Source organism: Plectropomus leopardus, chromosome 2, assembly GCF_026936395.1.
Source record: "Plectropomus leopardus strain MGB_pleo_1.0 chromosome 2, ASM2693639v1, whole genome shotgun sequence".
Lineage (NCBI taxonomy): Eukaryota > Metazoa > Chordata > Actinopteri > Perciformes > Serranidae > Plectropomus > Plectropomus leopardus.
The window spans coordinates 5,771,909-5,791,423 of record NC_142177.1 but is presented as its reverse complement, the minus strand read 5'-3'; the positions used below and the strand labels follow the sequence as shown (position 1 = coordinate 5,791,423).

General features: G+C 39.6%; 1 protein-coding gene across 13 annotated transcripts in view; it reads left to right on the top strand.

The window, feature by feature from the left end:
• The window catches only part of LOC121952371 (inositol 1,4,5-trisphosphate-gated calcium channel ITPR1), a 123,430-nt gene that overhangs the window by 34,851 nt on the left and 69,064 nt on the right, over positions 1-19,515 (top strand). For 5 of the 13 annotated variants that reach the window (XM_088083358.1, XM_088083363.1, XM_088083365.1 and 2 more), the window contains 23 exons: positions 2-193; positions 288-539; positions 639-780; positions 861-1,014; positions 1,799-1,992; positions 2,079-2,217; positions 2,520-2,574; positions 2,668-2,833; positions 3,605-3,772; positions 3,894-3,965; positions 4,123-4,260; positions 4,401-4,526; positions 4,679-4,879; positions 5,069-5,320; positions 6,148-6,273; positions 6,492-6,620; positions 6,808-6,825; positions 7,338-7,364; positions 7,712-7,832; positions 7,949-8,133; positions 10,908-11,056; positions 12,859-12,970; positions 16,551-16,586. In XM_088083358.1, coding sequence (XP_087939484.1) covers positions 2-193; positions 288-539; positions 639-780; positions 861-1,014; positions 1,799-1,992; positions 2,079-2,217; positions 2,520-2,574; positions 2,668-2,833; positions 3,605-3,772; positions 3,894-3,965; positions 4,123-4,260; positions 4,401-4,526; positions 4,679-4,879; positions 5,069-5,320; positions 6,148-6,273; positions 6,492-6,620; positions 6,808-6,825; positions 7,338-7,364; positions 7,712-7,832; positions 7,949-8,133; positions 10,908-11,056; positions 12,859-12,970; positions 16,551-16,586 — 3,154 coding nt within the window. The remainder of the gene's footprint in view (position 1; positions 194-287; positions 540-638; positions 781-860; positions 1,015-1,798; positions 1,993-2,078; positions 2,218-2,519; positions 2,575-2,667; positions 2,834-3,604; positions 3,773-3,893; positions 3,966-4,122; positions 4,261-4,400; positions 4,527-4,678; positions 4,880-5,068; positions 5,321-6,147; positions 6,274-6,491; positions 6,621-6,807; positions 6,826-7,337; positions 7,365-7,711; positions 7,833-7,948; positions 8,134-10,907; positions 11,057-12,858; positions 12,971-16,550; positions 16,587-19,515) is intronic. The other 8 variants (XM_088083404.1, XM_088083373.1, XM_088083353.1 and 5 more) reach the window with 4 other exon arrangements.

Genomic DNA, 19,515 nt, shown 5'->3' with positions numbered 1-19,515 from the left:
GATTGGTATTATCTAGGTTTGAGATTGAGCCAGCGACAAATGGGGAGAGTCCAGTGGAGGCGGAGGACGAAGAGGAGGTCTGGCTGTTCTGGAAAGACAATTGTAAGGAGATCCGGAGTAAGAGTGTCCGGGAGTTGGCTCAGGATGCAAAGGAGGGTCAGAAGGAGGACCAGGAGGTAGTCAGCTACTACAGGTGAGATGTTTCTGGTTATACATGTTAAAACATAACAATAACTTAAATCTGATAAAAACGATAAGACGCAACCCCAATAATTCCAAACCTGCAGGTGCCAGCTGAACCTCTTTGCCCGAATGTGTCTGGACCGTCAGTACCTGGCTATAAACAAGATCTCTGGTCAGCTGGATGTGGATTTGATTCTGCGCTGTATGTCTGATGAGGATCTGCCCTTTGACCTGCGGGCGTCTTTCTGCCGCCTTATGCTGCACATGCATGTGGACCGTGACCCTCAGGAACAAGTCACACCTGTCAAATACGCCCGTCTTTGGTCTGAGATTCCCTCCAAGATCGCCATCGATGAGTGAGTTCATCTAAGGAATACTTTTAATTGTCTTGCACTTCTATTCCAAAAATGTCCAAGCCTCTCTTGTTTGTGTGTGTTTCTCCTCTAATTACGCAGCTATGACAACGATGGCACCACCAGGGACGAGATCAAAGAGCGGTTCTGCCTCACGATGGATTTTGTGGAGAACTACCTGAGAGAGGTGGTGTCGCAGAACATTCCCTTCTCTGACAAGGAGAAAAACAAGCTTACCTTTGAGGTAATGCCTTAATTTGTGGTAGGTATGAACAGATGATTTAATGAAATTATAAATCATGCTCTGAATGTTCTTGTTCATAGGTAGTGAACCTCGCAAGGAACCTCATATACTTTGGTTTCTACAACTTCAGCGACCTGCTGCGGCTGACAAAGATCTTACTTAACATTTTAGACTGTGTCCATGTCAGCACCATTTACCCCATCAACAAGATAGAGAAAGGCGAGGAGAACAAAGGTAAACATCAAACCTCTTTTGAGGCTTCACTGTCTTTACTGTACATCAATGAAGAATGTTTCCCTTTACTATCGTGGATGTATCACTGTACACAAAATGTCATTAGTAATTGTAGCTGTCAGTTTCTTCTCTTTATTCTCACCACATTATTTAATGACTGACATATTCAATGAAATACTGAATAATTTTTCATTTTAGCAGCAGTGTACAGATACAGCAACTGCAAGGAATTTAAGGGAAGTTCACATCTAAATTTTCATAAATGACAAAATGTTGAGATACCATAGAAATGTTGGCAGATTAACCCTTTAAAACCTTTAAAACCTGACTTGACATAAGTCAAGTGTTTTAACAAACATGCAATCAATAGCAGTAAGAGAAACAGGGTAATAACAGTAAGTATTACTTTAAAAGTAGCCGAGTGGCGCCCAGTAGCTCACCTGGTAAAGTGGGAGCTCCATGTACAGGTTTTGTCTTTGCTGCAGCAGCTGCAGGTTAAATTTCAACCCGCAGCCCTTTGCTGCATGTCATTCCCTCTCTGTCCCCCTTTGTTTGAAAACATCCTGAGTTTGCAACTTAGCCAGAGTCAGTTTGTTTATACAGAAGTTAGCCTGCTACAACAGTTGCATTGGCAATGGTTATCATAAAAGTGGAATCTGCTTTGACAATGTCTCTTTTAAGTGGATTTGAATGAGAATGTCCATTCTACTGTCAAAGATCAAGCCACACAAGTAGTCATGATGTCTGTGGATTTATTATCGCTCTGTTTTTGCATGAACTGTAGCTGGCAGTAATGTGATGAAGTCCATCCATGGAGTCGGGGAGTTGATGACACAGGTGGTGCTACGAGGAGGCGGCTTGTTGCCCACCACACCAACTCATCAGCCAGAGGGAGACGTGGTGAAAGCCCAGATCGAACCAGAGAGAGAAGACATCATGGTCATGGACACAAAACTCAAGGTCATCGAGATTCTCCAGGTGGGACATCAGGAAGCTGCTTCCTCCTTTACAGCAAACACTTTGATTTTTATTATTTGCATTGTAATGTTTTCTCTTTCCCTCAGTTTATTCTGAATGTACGGCTGGACTACAGGATCTCCTGCTTGCTTTGTATCTTTAAACGAGAGTTTGATGAGAACAACCCACAAGGAGACAACACTGCCATTCAGAACGGAACCAATAATGTCACAGGTCAGATGCCTGGTAAGATGCCACTTGATTTAATGGACCTGTTTAACAGAAGACATTGCGGCTTTAATATTAGGAAAAGCACAGGTGCAGTTAATATAATAAAATAGGAGTGCTTTCCATATAGGTGAGCCACTTCCAGATTTTTAAAGTTGTTTAGTATGAGGCTGGCATTACTGGGGCACTTAAAGGAAAAGAGCCGTTGTTGATGACACTTATTTAACCCTTTCTTTTCCTGCCATTACAAGTCAATGTTTTCTTTATATAACATTTTGTCTCATATAAATGTTGACATTGATTCTTTGATATTTTTTGAGGAAACCTTGACTTTGAGAACATTGAAGAACAGGCAGAGGGGATATTTGGAGGAAGGTAATCCATCGCTTGCTAATCTTTCTGAGCTATTTTGAGAAATGATGAAGCAAGATAAACTTCATGTCATTTCTTTTCCAATGACCTTTTCAGTGAGGAGAACACACCACTAGACCTGGACGACCACGGTGGTCGCACATTCCTGAGGGTCCTGCTGCACCTGACCATGCACGATTACCCTCCTCTGGTGTCTGGAGCGCTTCACCTGCTTTTTAGACACTTCAGCCAGAGGCAGGAGGTCCTCATGGCCTTCAAACAAGTATGTCCACTCTTTGATAACTCATTTTAATATCTGACTATGCACACATCTGGGCTAGCACTCGAATGTTCAAGTGCATAACTGGCAATTGCGAAATTTAAGGATTTCTGAGATTAAAGGCTTTTGCACACTGAATTTATTTTTTCTGCCGTCTGAGGAAATAAAGTTATACACAGAAACCTTGCGCATTAAGTCCCATGTATTGTTTTTAACCTTGGTGAAAATTGGCAATACGAAACACATTTCCACCTGAACTTCTCTCCACTGGAGGTCCCTCCCTGGCTGTCACCACTCTCTCCCTGCATCTTGTTTTCGGCACAGCAGCTACTTGGAGGGACTGAGCTGTCTTCCTCTCATCTCCACAACCAACGTCTCAACACTTTCGCTCTCTCTCTGTCTGTGTGCTGTCCACATCCTCCTCCTCGTCATCATCATCCACCTGAATATCACTTTGAAACCTGTTGATAGTGAGCAATCTGAGTTATGAAAATAAACTGTGGGCTCTGCTCTTCTGTCCTTCACTGATGTGTCTTTCTGCCTCATTGTCCTCACTGTTTCTGGTCAAACAAATCTGCAAAAGCTTTTAAGAGATGGGAAAAACGCAGAAAATCCAAATTGTTCCAAAAACTTTGACTGATGAAAGCTTCGGAGCCGTTGTGGTAACTTTATTGGCACATGAGGCTGTATTTATTTTTAGAAGTCCGACAATTTTTGGACAACAAAAAAACAAAGTTAATGCAAATCTAGCTGATACTTTTCTCCTGAATGTAGGTGCAGCTGCTGGTGACAAGTCAGGATGTGGATAACTACAAGCAGATCAAGTCTGATCTGGACCAGCTGCGTTCTATTGTGGAGAAGTCTGAACTGTGGGTTTATAAAAGGCAAGGAGAAGATGGGATGGACGGAGATGGACCCTCAGAGTCAGACAACAAAAAGAAGGTGCAGTGTGCGAGAATTAAAAATCCGAAAAAAAATTTGTTCTGACAAAGAAGGAGAGTGCATTAAGTGCCTAATATACCTCAGTGTAGATTAAATTAGAGTAATATCACTTGTTTAACAGGGAGACTCGCCTACTTCAGACAAGAAGTCGACAGAAAGCACTAGCAGTTACAACTACAGGGTTGTAAAAGAGGTATGCTCATTTATATATTAACTTGTTTTTCATGTTAGTAATTTGTCGCCTGAAATTAAAATCCTCCCGCTGTGTGTGTGTGTGTGTGTGTGTGTGTGTGTGTGTGTGTGTGTGTGTGTGTGTGTGTGTGTGTGTGTGTGTGTGTGTGTGTGTGCAGATTCTGCTGCGCCTCAGTAAGCTGTGTGTCCAGGAGGGGAGCTCGGGGAAGAAGAGTAAAAAGCAGCAGCAGAGGCTGCTGAGGAACATGGGAGCTCACAGCGTGGTGCTGGAGCTCCTACAGATCCCCTATGAGAAGGTGCAACACTGAATATTGTATCACATGCAGAATAATTAGGAAGCATTAAAGCTTTTTGTAGGTTTCACACATTGCATTGCAGTTTCCCATTAATGTAAAGTAAATTAACAGGAAGTCCTGCTGTGTGTTTTATGCATTAGGGCGAGGACGTCCGAATGCAGGAGATCATGAAACTAGCTCATGAGTTTCTGCAGAATTTCTGTGCAGGGAATCAGCAGAATCAGGCTCTGCTCCACAAACACATCAACCTGTTTCTCAACCCAGGGGTGAGTAGTACAAGCATCTCAGGTTCACTCACACGGATTGATTTCTACAGCTGACAAGGTTCCATATTACAGTACTCTCTTTTAGAAAAGCAAATCTGTAATGCACAGGTGATCATTAATTTTCACACTGTCTCTTTTTCCAAATCTCTCAGATTCTGGAGGCGATCACCATGCAGCACATCTTCATGAATAACTTCCAGCTGTGCAGCGAGATCAACGAGCGAGTGGTTCAGCACTTTGTCCACTGCACTGAGACTCATGGTCGGCACGTCCAGTATCTCAAGTTCCTGCAGACCATTGTGAAGGCCGAGAACAAGTTCATCAAGAAGTGCCAGGACATTGTCATGGCAGAGGTCAGTTCTGTGATCCTTATGCCAGGCGAAAAAACATTTGTAACGTCACTGCAGAGGAGATAGTGATTTAAAACAAAGCAGAAAGACAGATGTGTTTGAGGAAAAAAGTGGTGATACTATACGCGGTTTGATGATGCTTACAATAAGGCTAACTGACTGCACTCTCTGCTGTGACTTTCCTCCACTCAGCTGGTGAACTCAGGCGAGGACGTCCTGGTGTTCTACAATGACCGTGCCTCGTTCCAGACCCTGGTCCAGATGATGCGATCAGAGCGAGACCGCATGGATGAAAACAGTCCACTAATGTACCATATCCACCTGGTGGAACTGCTGGCTGTCTGCACTGAGGGGAAGAACGTCTACACTGAGATTAAGTGTAACTCGCTGCTGCCCCTGGATGATATTGTGCGAGTCGTCACCCATGAAGACTGTATCCCTGAGGTTTGAATGACTCGAAATGACTCTTGAAAATTAAAAATATACCTGTAGACTGCATTTCTGGGGTTCAAGCCAGCCTGGGCTGTTGAAGGTTAAAAGCTGCATTAAAAATAACCAAAAGGTTTTATGACAGTCGGACAGGCCCTCATTCATATAAGACAAAAGCTGGGCTGGCAATTCCATTACCCACTTTTTGTCATTTGTGAAACATTTTGGTTCTTTTAAAGACTAAGAAAATATTCACAAAGATTGGTTGTTTTTTACAACTGTAACTGATGATCAAGTTTTACGATTCACTGGTGGCAGGTTTTTTTGGGTGGAGGGGGTTTTATCTAAAAAGATAGCGGCATCATGGCAAAAACCTGGCATTAAAAGGGTTAAAATTCTGAAAATTAATGGATATTTGATGTTTATGATTAGGACTGATGGTGGTTTAAAATACACACAGTAAAGTAGAAAATAATATTAATGTATAACATTTTCTAAAGCTTGATTTGAAAAGTGCATTTTGTGCACAGATCGATACAAGTGTGTGTAGTATTAAAACGGGCTCTAAGGGTTAATAATAATAAACCTGCATGAAGCCAATAGGGTTTCCGCCCATTGCGCTTAAACCCCTAATAATAGAATATACAATGACACAGCATGTGTAGCAGGTTTTTATTTTTGTGGGTTCTGACCTAGTTATTAATTCTGAGGAACACATGTTGCTGCACACATGCTGTGTGCCAGATACACATGTTTACAGCAGGTGTTTGAGGGCTACGTTCTGTCTATGCATCACCAGATCACTGTTCATAAATGAGTTTGTTTTTTTTGGATCCTAATAGGTGAAGATTGCCTATATCAACTTCCTGAACCACTGCTATGTGGACACAGAGGTGGAGATGAAGGAGATTTATACCTCCAACCACATGTGGAAGCTGTTTGAGAACTTCCTGGTGGACATTTGTCGGGTAAGCCCCAGTGAATCCGAAATCTCAAAGCAACATCTACTGATATCAGAGAGTGTAATCAATAAAAGGAGAGTGCTCTCCTGCTTCATGTTATGTAATGGGTTTGGGTGACTGTGTCAACACAACAGGCAGTGAACATATGTTACTTGTCGCCCACATGCAGGAAGTGTGATCCAGTGGTTGTGCGTCATGCTAATATCTTTTCTGTCCTTGCCTAGGTGTGCAACAACACCAGTGACAGGAAGCATGCGGATACCATGCTGGAGCGTTATGTAACTGAGACCGTCATGAGCATTGTCACATGTTTCTTTAGCTCTCCTTTCTCTGACCAGAGCACAAGCCTACAGGTAATCTGGATTTTGAAATACAGCATTTGAAATGCATATCACAAGCGGTCTTGCACTTGCCATTTAAAATCTATAAACCATTATGCTTGAGTTTAGACGTTTGACAGAGAGGAAGCCTGCTTTTATACCTCTATATAAGTCTGTCTCTCTAAATATACGATAAAAAATGATTCTTCTCTCTGCATAGATGGCTCGCCGTATGTATGTAAGTAACGGCATCTATCCCCCGCATTTTGTTTACCAACCCTTGGGTTTTTATTAACAGGCCATGAATCTTAAGTATCTCCTCTGTGTGGGTTTGAATGTTCTCATAGCTTAGTCAGCTCACAGATTGTGCTGTTTCCAAATCTGTGGGTTTGTTGCAAAAGACTTTACGCTGGGACATGGTGCAGATGATGCACTCATGCAGCGTGGTCACTTCTTTTCTTAGACCTTGATGTTTTGGTGTCCTGTCGCCCACAACTTTCCCAGTAAATCAGAACCACCACCCCTCATAGATGGCCAAATCCCTCATACAGTAACATCGTGGTGTAGTATTACACACTTGGCGCCCTGTTGTCTTGTTGTGTGGAATTGTTTCGTTCCAACTCGATCACAGTAGAAATGGTTAATTAACTTTCTTGATAGTCTTTAGTCTTAGAAGCACATTCTGAGAATTCTGCTTGCTGAGGTTTACCAATAAATCATGATGTTAAGATCCTCTTTTTCTCGTAACAGGCCGCCATTCTTGGAAAGATAACGGAGGTATTTATTGTACTCTAGGGCTGCAGCCAGCTCATAGTTTTTGCTCTTTTATCACAGTGGTGAAGAATATTAGTTGTACTCTCTGCTAAACACGGGTTTGGTGTGATGGGCATATGATTACAAACAGCTGGACCCAAAGCTGTTCTGTAGACCACCATAGGTGCTTTAGTATCCTCACATTTCCATTTCTGGCCCAAATTGGTTTTAAATTCAACCTAGTCAAGGAACAAAAACACCAGTTATTTAATTGTTATTCACTATTTTTCTCCTACATTTATCCTATGTAGTATTGTTTTGTTTTTATCCTTTTTTTTAAAAAAAATTTGCTGTCTCTCTCTGTCTTACAGACTCGTCAGCCGGTATTTGTCCAGCTGCTTCAGGGAGTGTTCAGGGTGTACCACTGTAACTGGCTTAACCCTGTTCAGAAGGCCTCAGTGGAGGCTTGCATTAAAGTTCTCTCAGACGTTGGTAAGACACTGCGCTAACATCAGTCACTTACCGCTATTTTTAATTTCCAAAGGGCATTTTGGCACATGATAAAAGCATTAAATAGAAATATTTGCATTTTTCTACACTCTACCCAGCTAAAAGCAGAGCCATTGCCATCCCAGTGGACTTGGACAGTCAGGTGAACAACTTATTTGTCAAGTCCAATAATGTGGTGCAGAAGAGCATCCTCAGCTGGAGGCTGTCTGCTAAGAACACTTCCAGGCGAGACTCGGGCCTGACGTCCTCCAAAGACTACAGGAACATCATAGAGAGGCTGCAGGTCGGTGGCAGAAAATACTGTATATTTTCTTACAATCACAGTCAAATTCATTTTATTTTATTTGTTAGTTTAACCAGACATATCGTCTAACAGCAATCTCTCAAGCAGAAAGGTGGCAGGTTGGCAAAATTTGAAGCAGATCAATAGAACAGGGAAAAATAATGCCTCTAGTTAAATACAAAGTTGAGTGTGTTCACATGGACATGAATAACCTCTTAATGACCATGTTTTTGGAGTCGTCTGTTCATGTGTTTGAGCATATAAACAGCGTATTCCATATTACTGCTGCCTTCACCTGCTCCTCAGAAATATTGTATTTACAGTATTTACAAGTTACGAGCACATGAACGGCCCTCCAAAGGTGTAATTATGAGTGGGAAATTGCGAAATTTTGATGATACGCAAGTTATCAAGCTGTGACATTTGCATGACACTTTGGGACAGCAGAAATGGCAGAAAGAATGGAAACTTTGTCAACAACATCCTTGTTTACAGTTTACAGAGGCTTGTAAGGACAGTGTATATTGTCGTTGTTGCTATGTGTTTATTTATATACTTTTCACGTACTCTTATGTACATTATAGTATATTTATCTTTGTTCAGCTGTGTTGTCCTTGTTTTTAGCTGTGTATTTTTTTTGTCTGTCTTCCTAAATATTGCTCTTATAACACTGAAACAATGGGCCGGATTCACAAACAGTGTGTACGCACAAATCTGTGCTTAAAGTGTGCATACTTTTACACACTAATCCAGGATTCATTAACAATTTCCAACCTGAATTGGATCGTACTCTGCAAACATATTAAGAACTACCTCAGACCATGTGTATGCACAAAAAACAAACTAATAAGCATTAATTTGATTTAATTTTGAGTCATATCTTTTATATACCTATCTATACATTTTTTTCCTTTACAATGGCAAGAACAAAATTGGCCAGTGCACGTGTCATGAGTCCAGGAATAATTCTGTTTTTGTGCGAGACTGTTTCTACACTACTGACTCTCAGTAGTGGCCCTTGTAGTGGCCCTTGTATTTTTTTAAACATACACTACATACTATTTTCACATCTTCATATGTAAAAGTTTGTGTGTGTGTGCGTGCGTGCGTGCATGCGTGCATGTGTGATTGTCAGTAATATATCAAAAGTGCAACCCAAATACTGAAGAAGTGGCTTGTAATTACATCCTGTTTTTAGCCATAGGCCAAGTTGCAACTCCCTATTTTCTTGTAAGACATGACTCAGTATTCGCTGGAAGTCTGAAAAGTCTCCAGCCTGTCTGGTTCAGTTCAGCTGTTATCTGTACTCACACAGAGTAAGGGTGCAGCAGATATTATAATATTATTTTTCAATCAAATGAACAATTCTGCTTATGAGATCAACACAGTCATAATATTATCATTAGATTATTTGCGGGGGGTTCATCGACCCATTCCCAGGCTGAGACAACGTTTCCAAAATGGTTTCCTTCCCATTTCTTACTTGCCTTAATTTATGGAACTGCATTTCTTAGAAAGTATGCTTCATCACTGTTCAGTTTCCCTTTTGTTCTGCCACTTACTAGACAACCCGCACAGCACTGTAATCACCAACAGACCAGCAGCTTTCAACATGCACCTTCACTTATTTGCATATTTCACACTAATCATCACCAGACATGAAAGTAAGTGCATGGAGAAGTAGGACATGGCAGTGCATCAAATACAGGGTTTGCCTTGTTCAAGTACAGTGTGGTTTACTTAAATTGTCACCTTTTGTTTCTTGTTATGTCCTCCCGATTGCCATACACCTTTTGTCCTCTGGAGTCATTCCGACCCTGCCCTGTTTTGACTGTTATTTAAAGCATATTGCATAAATTGTCAATCAGTTCTGTGTTACACCTTTAGTCTTACTTCAGTCCAACCCATTTTCATTTTTCCCTTTGTTATGGAATTTAGGGCCAATAGACCTGGTTTACATAAGTATAAAAAACATATTTTGATGGCAAAATATTTCATTTGATTTCATTTAACTCATAAAGCATTCTCACAGATATTTTGCTCAGTGTGTACTGTTGTCACAGATGGAGCAGTAGAAAGTCAGATGTTTTCTGGTGGGTCTAGAGTTAGACTAACTCGTCTCTGTAGCAGCTGTTCCTCTTCATCAATCTGATCTGATCAGCTCTGAACAGATCAGCAGATCAGTTATCCACCCTGGTATTCAAAAACTGCTATGGAGGGAAAAAAAGGATGATGATAAGCTCTGCCTGTGCTGTGTCTACGGGCTCGCAAAAAAAATGTATAGAGGGGACAATGAATGATACCAAGAGGCACACACTCATTTGAAAAAAAAAAGTAGTTTTAGTAGAGTATGTCATTATACTACTACAACTACTACTACCCCCCACCCACCCCTGTCATCACAGCCACAAGTAGACTCTGTATCTGTGGGAAACACTGCTCTTAATAATTTAATGCACATTATAGATATTGGATGTGATTTTTACTTTTACATAAGAAAATGGGCTTTTGATTGTCTTTATTATTTCCATTGAATTCCATTGAAAAACTTCATGATTAAGGCTTTTTCAGCCCGATCCAGCAAGGGGGGTTTTTAGTCTGTTCAGACCTGCCACCCTGGCTCTGCCTCCTCTTCCTCTCTTTTCTGTAACTGCTCACTAGCACAAGTTTCTTGTGTTTTAGTTGAATTTATGTCAGTAGGTTGTAGGATCCAATGTAAAACTGCAGTTCCTGGTCACGTCTTAGCGCTGTCTGTATGTCCCTATACTTTGTAGGACATAGTGTCAGCGCTAGAGGACCGTCTGAGGCCGCTGGTCCAAGCTGAGCTCTCGGTGCTGGTGGATGTCCTCCATCGTCCAGAGCTGCTCTTCCCTGAGAACACAGATGCTCGCAAGAAATGTGAAAGTGGGGGATTCATATCAAAGTAAGTCTGAATCTCCAACTACATGGAGAACTTAGAACTTGGCCCGTGGCATGTGACAGCCTCAGAAAAAAAAAAAAAACTGAGGGGCTGTACTGGGTCAGCTAGTGCTCATATATAAGTAATGGTTTGTTTGTTTTTCGGTTTCATTTTAAAACAAAACTGTACTTATAAATTCTATTGTACATGCAATTAAGAGGTCCTGGACATAGGGCTTCCTGCCATGAATGCACCAGAAAGCCTGTTGACTTCTAACCAGTCTGCCCAGGAGAAGGTAATTTTGATTATAAAAATGTATTCAACAACATATTCACTGAAATGGGTGCTTAAGCAGGGTTCCCAAAAACCCTTAAAAAGACACAAAAGGCAATGAATTTATTCAACTAACATTAAGGCCTTTACTGGTATTAAAATGTCTTAAATCTGTCTTTCAGAAGTCCTTAAAGTGCAAGGAAAGAAAGATTATATGAACCTTTTTTTCTGGCATTGCATTGTGAAATCTCAAAATAATTTGTTACTTTAAAAAATGCTGCTTGCATTAACATCTCCAAAAAATCATGCTTTTTGAGTAGATATTTGGGCAAAATTCCCTTACTTGAATTAATTTGCATCAATTCGTGTTTTATTCTTCAGTTTTGATTATTGTAAAATCGGTCTTAATTTTCATTATGATAGGCTTTGGAAATGCCTTAAAGTTTGAAATCCCCCTTGCAAATTGACCAACAAACTTTGCAGAGTGAAAGAAAAAAAAATGGGTCTAAACAGGTGAAGTGTTGTGGAAATTAAACATAAGCATTAACTGTACACCATTAAATACATGTGTATTTGATGGTGTTTTGTTTTACCTGACAGGCTCTTAGATTGGATTACGGTAATCTGGCGGCAGGGATTACCCTACTACTTATAGCTGCCAGTGTGAAGTACAGTAGTTTGCAGAAAAGTGTGTCAACCCTCTTAAGGTTTACAGTACATTAATCCTTTGGGCTTGCTATAGGTCCCATAAAGCTCAAAAACATTGACACTGGTGTTGACGTTTCCTAAATGCACTCTGAGTAAACCATTACTTTGTGGTTTTCTGTTTTTTCAGTTTACATCCAATACGTGCTGTCAGGCCTTTATCCTCCAGATTTGTTGGTTGGCTAAAAGATGATCACTGTATGAAGGAGATCAGCCACAGCAATATGCTCTGATTTTATAGGCCTTCTGATTTTGAACAGGAGTTGTACAAAACTTACCTGTTAAAGTGTTATTAAGCCTTAAAGTTCAACATAATTAAGGATGTGGCTGCTTTGAGTGACAGTTGGGTGCCATCCATTGACAAGATGCTACCACATTGTTTGTTAGGTTGCATAACCACAGTGTAGCCGTAGCTCTCTCTCCTTGTGTTTTTATGGTAAAAAAAAAAAGTCTTGTTCAGCGCTTGATTGTTCTGGAAGTCCCTCTAAGGTGGTTTTTTTTTCAGTTTTTCTGGTAAAGACATTTTGTTTGAATGGATTTAAGCTTGTTTTTCACAAGCAAAAATTTTCATTAGCATTATCATAGTTAGCCACATCTGTAAAAACATCAAGCTAACCGAGCTAGCAGTCAGCATTAGTGTTACCTCCACCTCCTCTTCCGTGCACTGTCACTTCTGGTTCCAAAAATCCAAGATGGTGGCGGCCAAATTGCCAAACTCGAGGCTTCAGATGGTGGCCACATGGTGGCTACATCCATTTTTTCATACACTCTGTGGTTGTGGTGGAGTTATGTGGGGCTTTCCTCAATCCATTTGTCTGTACTCACTTTTCTTTCTCTTTTCTGATCAGACTGATCAAACACACCAAGCAGTTACTGGAGGAGAACGAGGAGCGTCTGTGCATCAAAGTCCTGCAGACACTGAGGGAAATGATGACAAAAGACCGGGGCTACGGGGAGAAGGTACAATACCCTCTGTGTTCCTGTTTTTAATCATCAGCTTGTAATCATGCCCAAGATTCACCCACACATGAGATAAAACACTCAGGATACAGTGTTCCGGTCCCAGTGAGCCAAACTTACTGGAAGACATTAGATCAAATAACGGTTAAGTAAAAGAGGGGGCTGAGCTCTACTTGGATACCTCTGGAGCCTGTATAGCACAATCAACAAAAAAGGTCCATACGTTGGCAAAAAGTCACTTCAACAAAGGCAGTTTATTGGTGCTTGATGCAGCAAACACTGGTCCACATTTAATTAAAAAAAAAAAATTCATCATTGCTTGAAGAATGGTGATGTAATACGCAGGGTTGGAGTAGATGGGTATGTCAAACAAACACAGGACTGTCATCCAAGAGATCACTGTTTGGATGTGAAACCTAAAGCCAACATTGACATATAGCATTTAGATTACTTAATGATCAGTTTTATGTTACTTCACGTGAAAACATACTCAAGATTCAAGATTCAAAATACTTTATTGTCTATCATATACTGACATAAAATTGTTTTTAGGGGTGTAAACAACATGAAAAAACATGAAAAAAGAGCATTCACACCCATGAGACAAGAAAAAGAAAATTACACAACATTTACAAAGAGCTACATTAGAAAAGCAGTGCCTGTTTTGCCTTGGTTAAAAGTATATTGCTGTTGGAATGAAAGAATTCTTCTCCTTTTGGCCAGAGGTACTCTGTATACTCATGTTGTTGCGTAAAGTAACAAAATACTTTTCCATAGTTTTGGTGCCTAAACCTAACAAAAGTAGAACTGAAACCTTATGAAACTGCTACAGTTTCACAATGTTGGATGTGCGCCTTCTAGCCTCCCCCTAGTTGTAGTTTACCACTTCTGAAGCATTATAAAGGTAGTGATAACAAATGATAACGGACATCTAATGGGCTTGTAACATTGAAATAGGTGCAATTACTATGATACATTTCATCTCTCTCACGCAACCATTTAACACAACATTCACTGGTTACTAATGACCTCATTATCTAATAAAGGAGCTAATCTTGTACTGTTTGCTTCAGCTCTGTTTGCATGTTTCGGCAATAGCAGTATGTCTTTACTGATTGAATCAAAGTCAACCCACAGCAGGACGTTACAGCTGCTCTTTCATAAATGAAATCAAAATTATTCTTTGCACTTTTGAAACAATAGCTGGTACTGTAATATATTTTTTAAAAGTGCTCTGTGGAGTTTCTGACAACTAGTTTGCCTTTCATGCTTGTGCAAAACGTACAACAAGCAAGAGGATGCAGGAACTGCCAAAAGCTGTTGACGGTAAAAGGCTAAAGAAAAGGAAGAGAAAAACACTGATATTGTAACAAGGATGATAACATTAATGAGGGGAGGGGGGTGCATTCACGAATACAAAATGGACAGAATGAACAGAAATACACAATGTCCGTTTACAAAAACCTCCATAGAGAACTTTTTAATAGAGCAGATTAACTACATTCACTACTTACCCCTCAGCACACAAACCATAGAAGTCTATTGAGTATATGAGCATACAGAACATAAACATACTTAGAACACAACATACACCCTCTTGTATTAAAAAGATTGCAAACACTGAAAACCAATGCAAATAGAATTCAAAGGCGCATTAAGAGCTTAAAAAATATTTGTTGTATATATTGACAGTAGTTACATGTTCCCAGAAAAAGACATGAATACGGTTGTAGGCCTATATTGCATTAACATATGTACATGTAAGCACAGGTAGAACAACATGATTTCATATTTTGACCTGATTTTAGCTATTGTAGAATCCAAACTGGCATAACTTCAATAAAACCCTCGCTCACTATGCTTAATTTTCTCATTTAGATGACAGTGATGACAAGAGTAGGGTTCCTTAGACCCGGTGCCAGTATGGCACGAGACTGCAGTGACCACAGCATAGATGAGGCTAAACGTAGTAGCGCAATAGAGTGCTGCAAGACTGAGCTCTAAAATGTGGAAATGAGTTAGCATTGTTTGCACTTCCAGTTCCCTCGTCTCGAAGTCAATGAGTTCTTTGAATGGGTTTTTGGTTAGATGAAATAAGGTCTGTGGTTAACACATCACAGCCTTTCCAGTTTTGTTCTATGCAGTAAAATAGTGAACTTTGAAACTTATGTTATAATGCCGAATGTGACTTTACAGCCTCGATGTTTGTGTGACGTTTTGTGATACAACCATAGTATAGGTTATTCACAGTTGCATTTAGTCCTAAGAGGTCTATATCTGTCTATTTTTAATACTCTAATTAGGAGAAATAAGAATTCTTAAATGTCGAAGTGGGAAAAAAATGAGACATGTCATTTTAGGTTAAACACATCTGTACCTTGAAGTTCCAGTCAGGGAAGGACACAAGATCTTTTTTTCTCTCTTTTTTAATTTGATTTAGTTTTCATCAAAAACAAGTAACGTATACAAGGAAACTTACAAAGCCTCATTACTTACACATAATAAGACAAAACAAAACCACAAAAAACTAGACTGGAGAGAGATAAATACAACAATGTTTTGCATATTACATTAACAAAAAGGAAAATGAAAACTTGTCGCGCAGCAGGGACTTCAGCTAATAAATGGGAAAATTAAGATGTCTAATTATTGGGCCCCAGGCGCTCCCAAATTTATCCTGCAAACTCATTGTGTTGTTTCAAAGTCTCTCAAGACATATGCATGAGATTAGTTCCTGAAGCCATTTAGAGAATCTAGAGCACTGGCAAGATTTATCCTCTTGTTACTAACATGCAGACCATCAGGGTCTTCTGCACAGCATGTGGAAATGTAAGAGACGCTTCAGAACAACTAAACAGGGCAATGAATGCATCAAATTCAATGTGCATAATAACATTTTACAATTCTAAGAGAATATATCCTGCCAGAAAGGGATGATCTTAGGGCAAAACCACAAGGTGTGACTTGGAGTACCTTTTGTAGATTTACATGTTTCAGAAACACAACATTTTCAGGGAAAAGAAGTTTTTTAAAAACAAAGGTTAAAAAGGTTAATGACTTAAAACAGTGTGGGGAAGAATATAACACAACTGAAGATGTTAGAACAAGCTGTCCTCAAAAACGAGGAAGGCACTGTTGCAAAATCTCACAAAAGATCTCAGCTATTGTTGAAGAAATGCAATATGTGAAAGGTTTTCACAGACCACTGTGTATGCCTCTTCTTGACATTATTGTAGACTTAAAGTTGGTAAATATGATTTCAACATTTAAGTATTTTTCCGTGAATTTATGTCAAACAATCTTTATATTTAATTGCATTATTGTAATGCAAAATCTGAAGGTGGAGGGTGTTTTAACAAAAATTAACATGCTATCCTTTCACTGTTTTCATTAACGGGACATGCTGTGTGTGTGTGTGTGTGTGCGCGTGTGTGTGTGTGTGTGTGTGTGTGTGTGTGTGTGTGTGTGTGTGTGTGTGTGTTTGTGTGTGTTTGTGACAAGCTTGACATTTGCACACTTTATCTTTAACTCACTAATCAAGCTCTACTAACTCTCTGCCTCTATACTTTTTCTCTTGCAGCTGATTGCCTTTGATGATGAAATGGATGTGGCTGAGGTTGATCATTTTACTTACTATTGTGATGTACATTTGGTTTGTCTCCCACTAACAGCATTAGATGTGCTTGTGCTGTGAGTAGACTCTGCATTGCATTCTCATCAGTGACACCTGTCCGCAGCTCAGGCTGCATCCACACTAATATGTTTTTAGTTTAAAATGTATAACTACTGACTGATCTTGAACGTATTGCGATATACTGAGTATTACAATAACAAACATCGTGCTACATTAGGATTTATCATCCAATAGCAAATTATGACCCCAAAAGAAATCTTTGTCAACATCTGTTTTTATCTAACAGAGTTTTCAGTATATTCATCTCACTTAATTTACATAAAGTAGTGAAATTATATTGCTACATGAAAATATTGCAATACTAGGCAGTATTAATCCCCCCCCCCACCACACTAGCTATTGTTAACATGACGCTTATCGTCCACACTAAACCTGTGTTTAGTATTAAGACCTGTGAAAACTCTGCATAGGGTTCAAGTTGTATATAGGTTTTAAGGTATATCGTGGTATGAAAATCATACTGTCTAAATTTGCTTATCCACAATATTGAAAAAAATAAAATGCAGCTGGACGGAGAATCTTACCTTCATGTTGGTCATTTTCTAAAGGCAGACTTTATACACATACTTTCATTAAAAATTGTTTTGAGTTTCAGTTATAGTAATAATACTAAGTTTAAACAAAAAAAGAAATCTCCTGTTTTCATTTCTTTATGGGTCATTGTAGCCAATGATGGTAATAAAATACCAAAAAACAGCAATATATTCCGAGATAGTTATCCTGTGTGCGTACTGTCGACACCCTTGTTGTGTTGTAGTCTGGCTCAGCAGGAACTCAGACTTTTGAAAACGATGATGTTTGCTTCCCATTTGGGATGCATCAGTCACAACTTGTCAAGCCAAAACATAGCTAGGTCTATGTACCTTTTGAAAATGTATCCTTATTGTGCAATTATTTCTTTCCCATTGCCATGGCTTTCTCTGGCTCATGGTGTTGTTGCCATATTTGCTCTGTAACGACTCCCAATCTGCTTTCCAGGACCTTTGCAGCCTTATACTCAAGTGTTACTTTCAGCAACTGTTCCACCTCTCCATTTAACCAAAAAACAAAATCTCTAGACTTACATTTAGCCATATCCGTAGTGTTTTCTGTAACTAAGCAACCAACTGCAGAGTAGATAATCAGCTTCCTGTTTGTGAATGGTCATGTGATATGCGTTTCAGGCGTGCTACTTTGGATGGAGATTATTTCTGAAATTGTCTTAAAACGTGTACGGAGATAGTTTTTGTTTGAAAAAGGCATTTTAAAATGAAAGTGTATTAGTGTGGATGTGGCCTTAGTCCCTCCCTCCCTGTTTTGTGCCTGCAAGAGTTCCTCCTGATCTCCATGATAAAATGCGGCATGCTTCTAGCATGTCTAGCTTGCATTATGCATTTGCTTCTCTGCTGTACCTGTATGTGGTTGTCTACTTATTTATGTTATATGTTGGAGGGCACTTTTTAAAAGAACACTATTTCACTGAATATGCTGTGGTGGAGGATCCAGGTGTACAACTTTAAGTGTTCTATAGTTAATCCATTTCTACAGCTTAATGCACTCCTAAAGCTTGATTATTACAGCACATACATGCGGCTAAGATTGCTCATCACAGATTGTCGGGGACTTTTGGGCTATGGAATTTCCATAGAGGGACAGAGGGTGATTTCCTTTTCCTTTTCTTCTTTTAATCAAAATAGTGTCACACTGTAACAACCAGAGCAACCAAATATTTTCTCTTTAAACTTCATACTCCTGTCCCATTAAGGAGTTGTGCATCTTCTCAGTCATGCTATCTCATTTTTCATCATTGACTTGCTCTTAATCTTTAGTTAATTATCTTGATTATCATTATTGTTATTATTATCAGTCAACTTCAATTAGGTGTTTCTATTTTTCTGGTCACTGGATCTTCATGCCACATAGCTTCCTTATGATTGATGGTTCTATTACAAGAGCAGGTGTGAGTGTATATATAGCCGGGGATAGTCTGCCATCAGTTCACTCCAACAGATAGCTCATAACACAGTGTGTGCAGCGGTGTGCATGTCATGTGTTTGCATTGCAAAAATATGTGTGATATGTGTGTGGTCGTGACCTGTAGCATTAAGGAAGTGGATAAATTAGTTTTCTCCTTTCTGTTTGTGATATGTCACAGGGATTATGGGTGTGATTACAGAGAAGCTGAGTCTCACATGGCACGCACTGGTGACTTATGTCATAGGATGGGACCTATCCCACATAAATCTATTCATATTTTTTTTTGGGGGGGGGGGGTTGAACTTTTAGTTAAGCAAATTTAGTTAAGGGTTTTTTGGTGGTTCATTTATCTTCATACTTTTTAAACAACTAAAATGTAAAAGCCAACAGATTCACTCTTATTTGGCATTATATTTGCATTTTTTTGGTGCTGCTTCTCTTGGGTGCTTGCTGCTAACAGTCCAGCACCTAATCCCTAACTTTTTAAACATCACTGACCTGACCTGTGGAGGTACACACCCATAAACATCCCAAATATGAATATTAAGAAATACAGGCCGTGGCCAGAGTCTCTGCAGATAAATACACTCAGTACGTTGACACGCGCAGTTTAGTGGAGCTACATTCATAGCTTGATTAGGCCATTTAACTGGATTACTGTCCTTTTCCCAGTATACATGTACCGGGGGAGAATCCATTTATTGACTGAAGTATGTGTGACTCCCTCATAGCAAGTGGAGATATGCCTTCTTTCATTTAGTTGTTACAGACCTATTTTCTTTACAGTCTATTGTCCAAATCACAATCACAACTTTTTATTTACAGTAACTACGGGTTTGAAAACGGCTGCCTCATGAACATATAATCAAACAGCGCTGAACAAACTGTGCCTTCA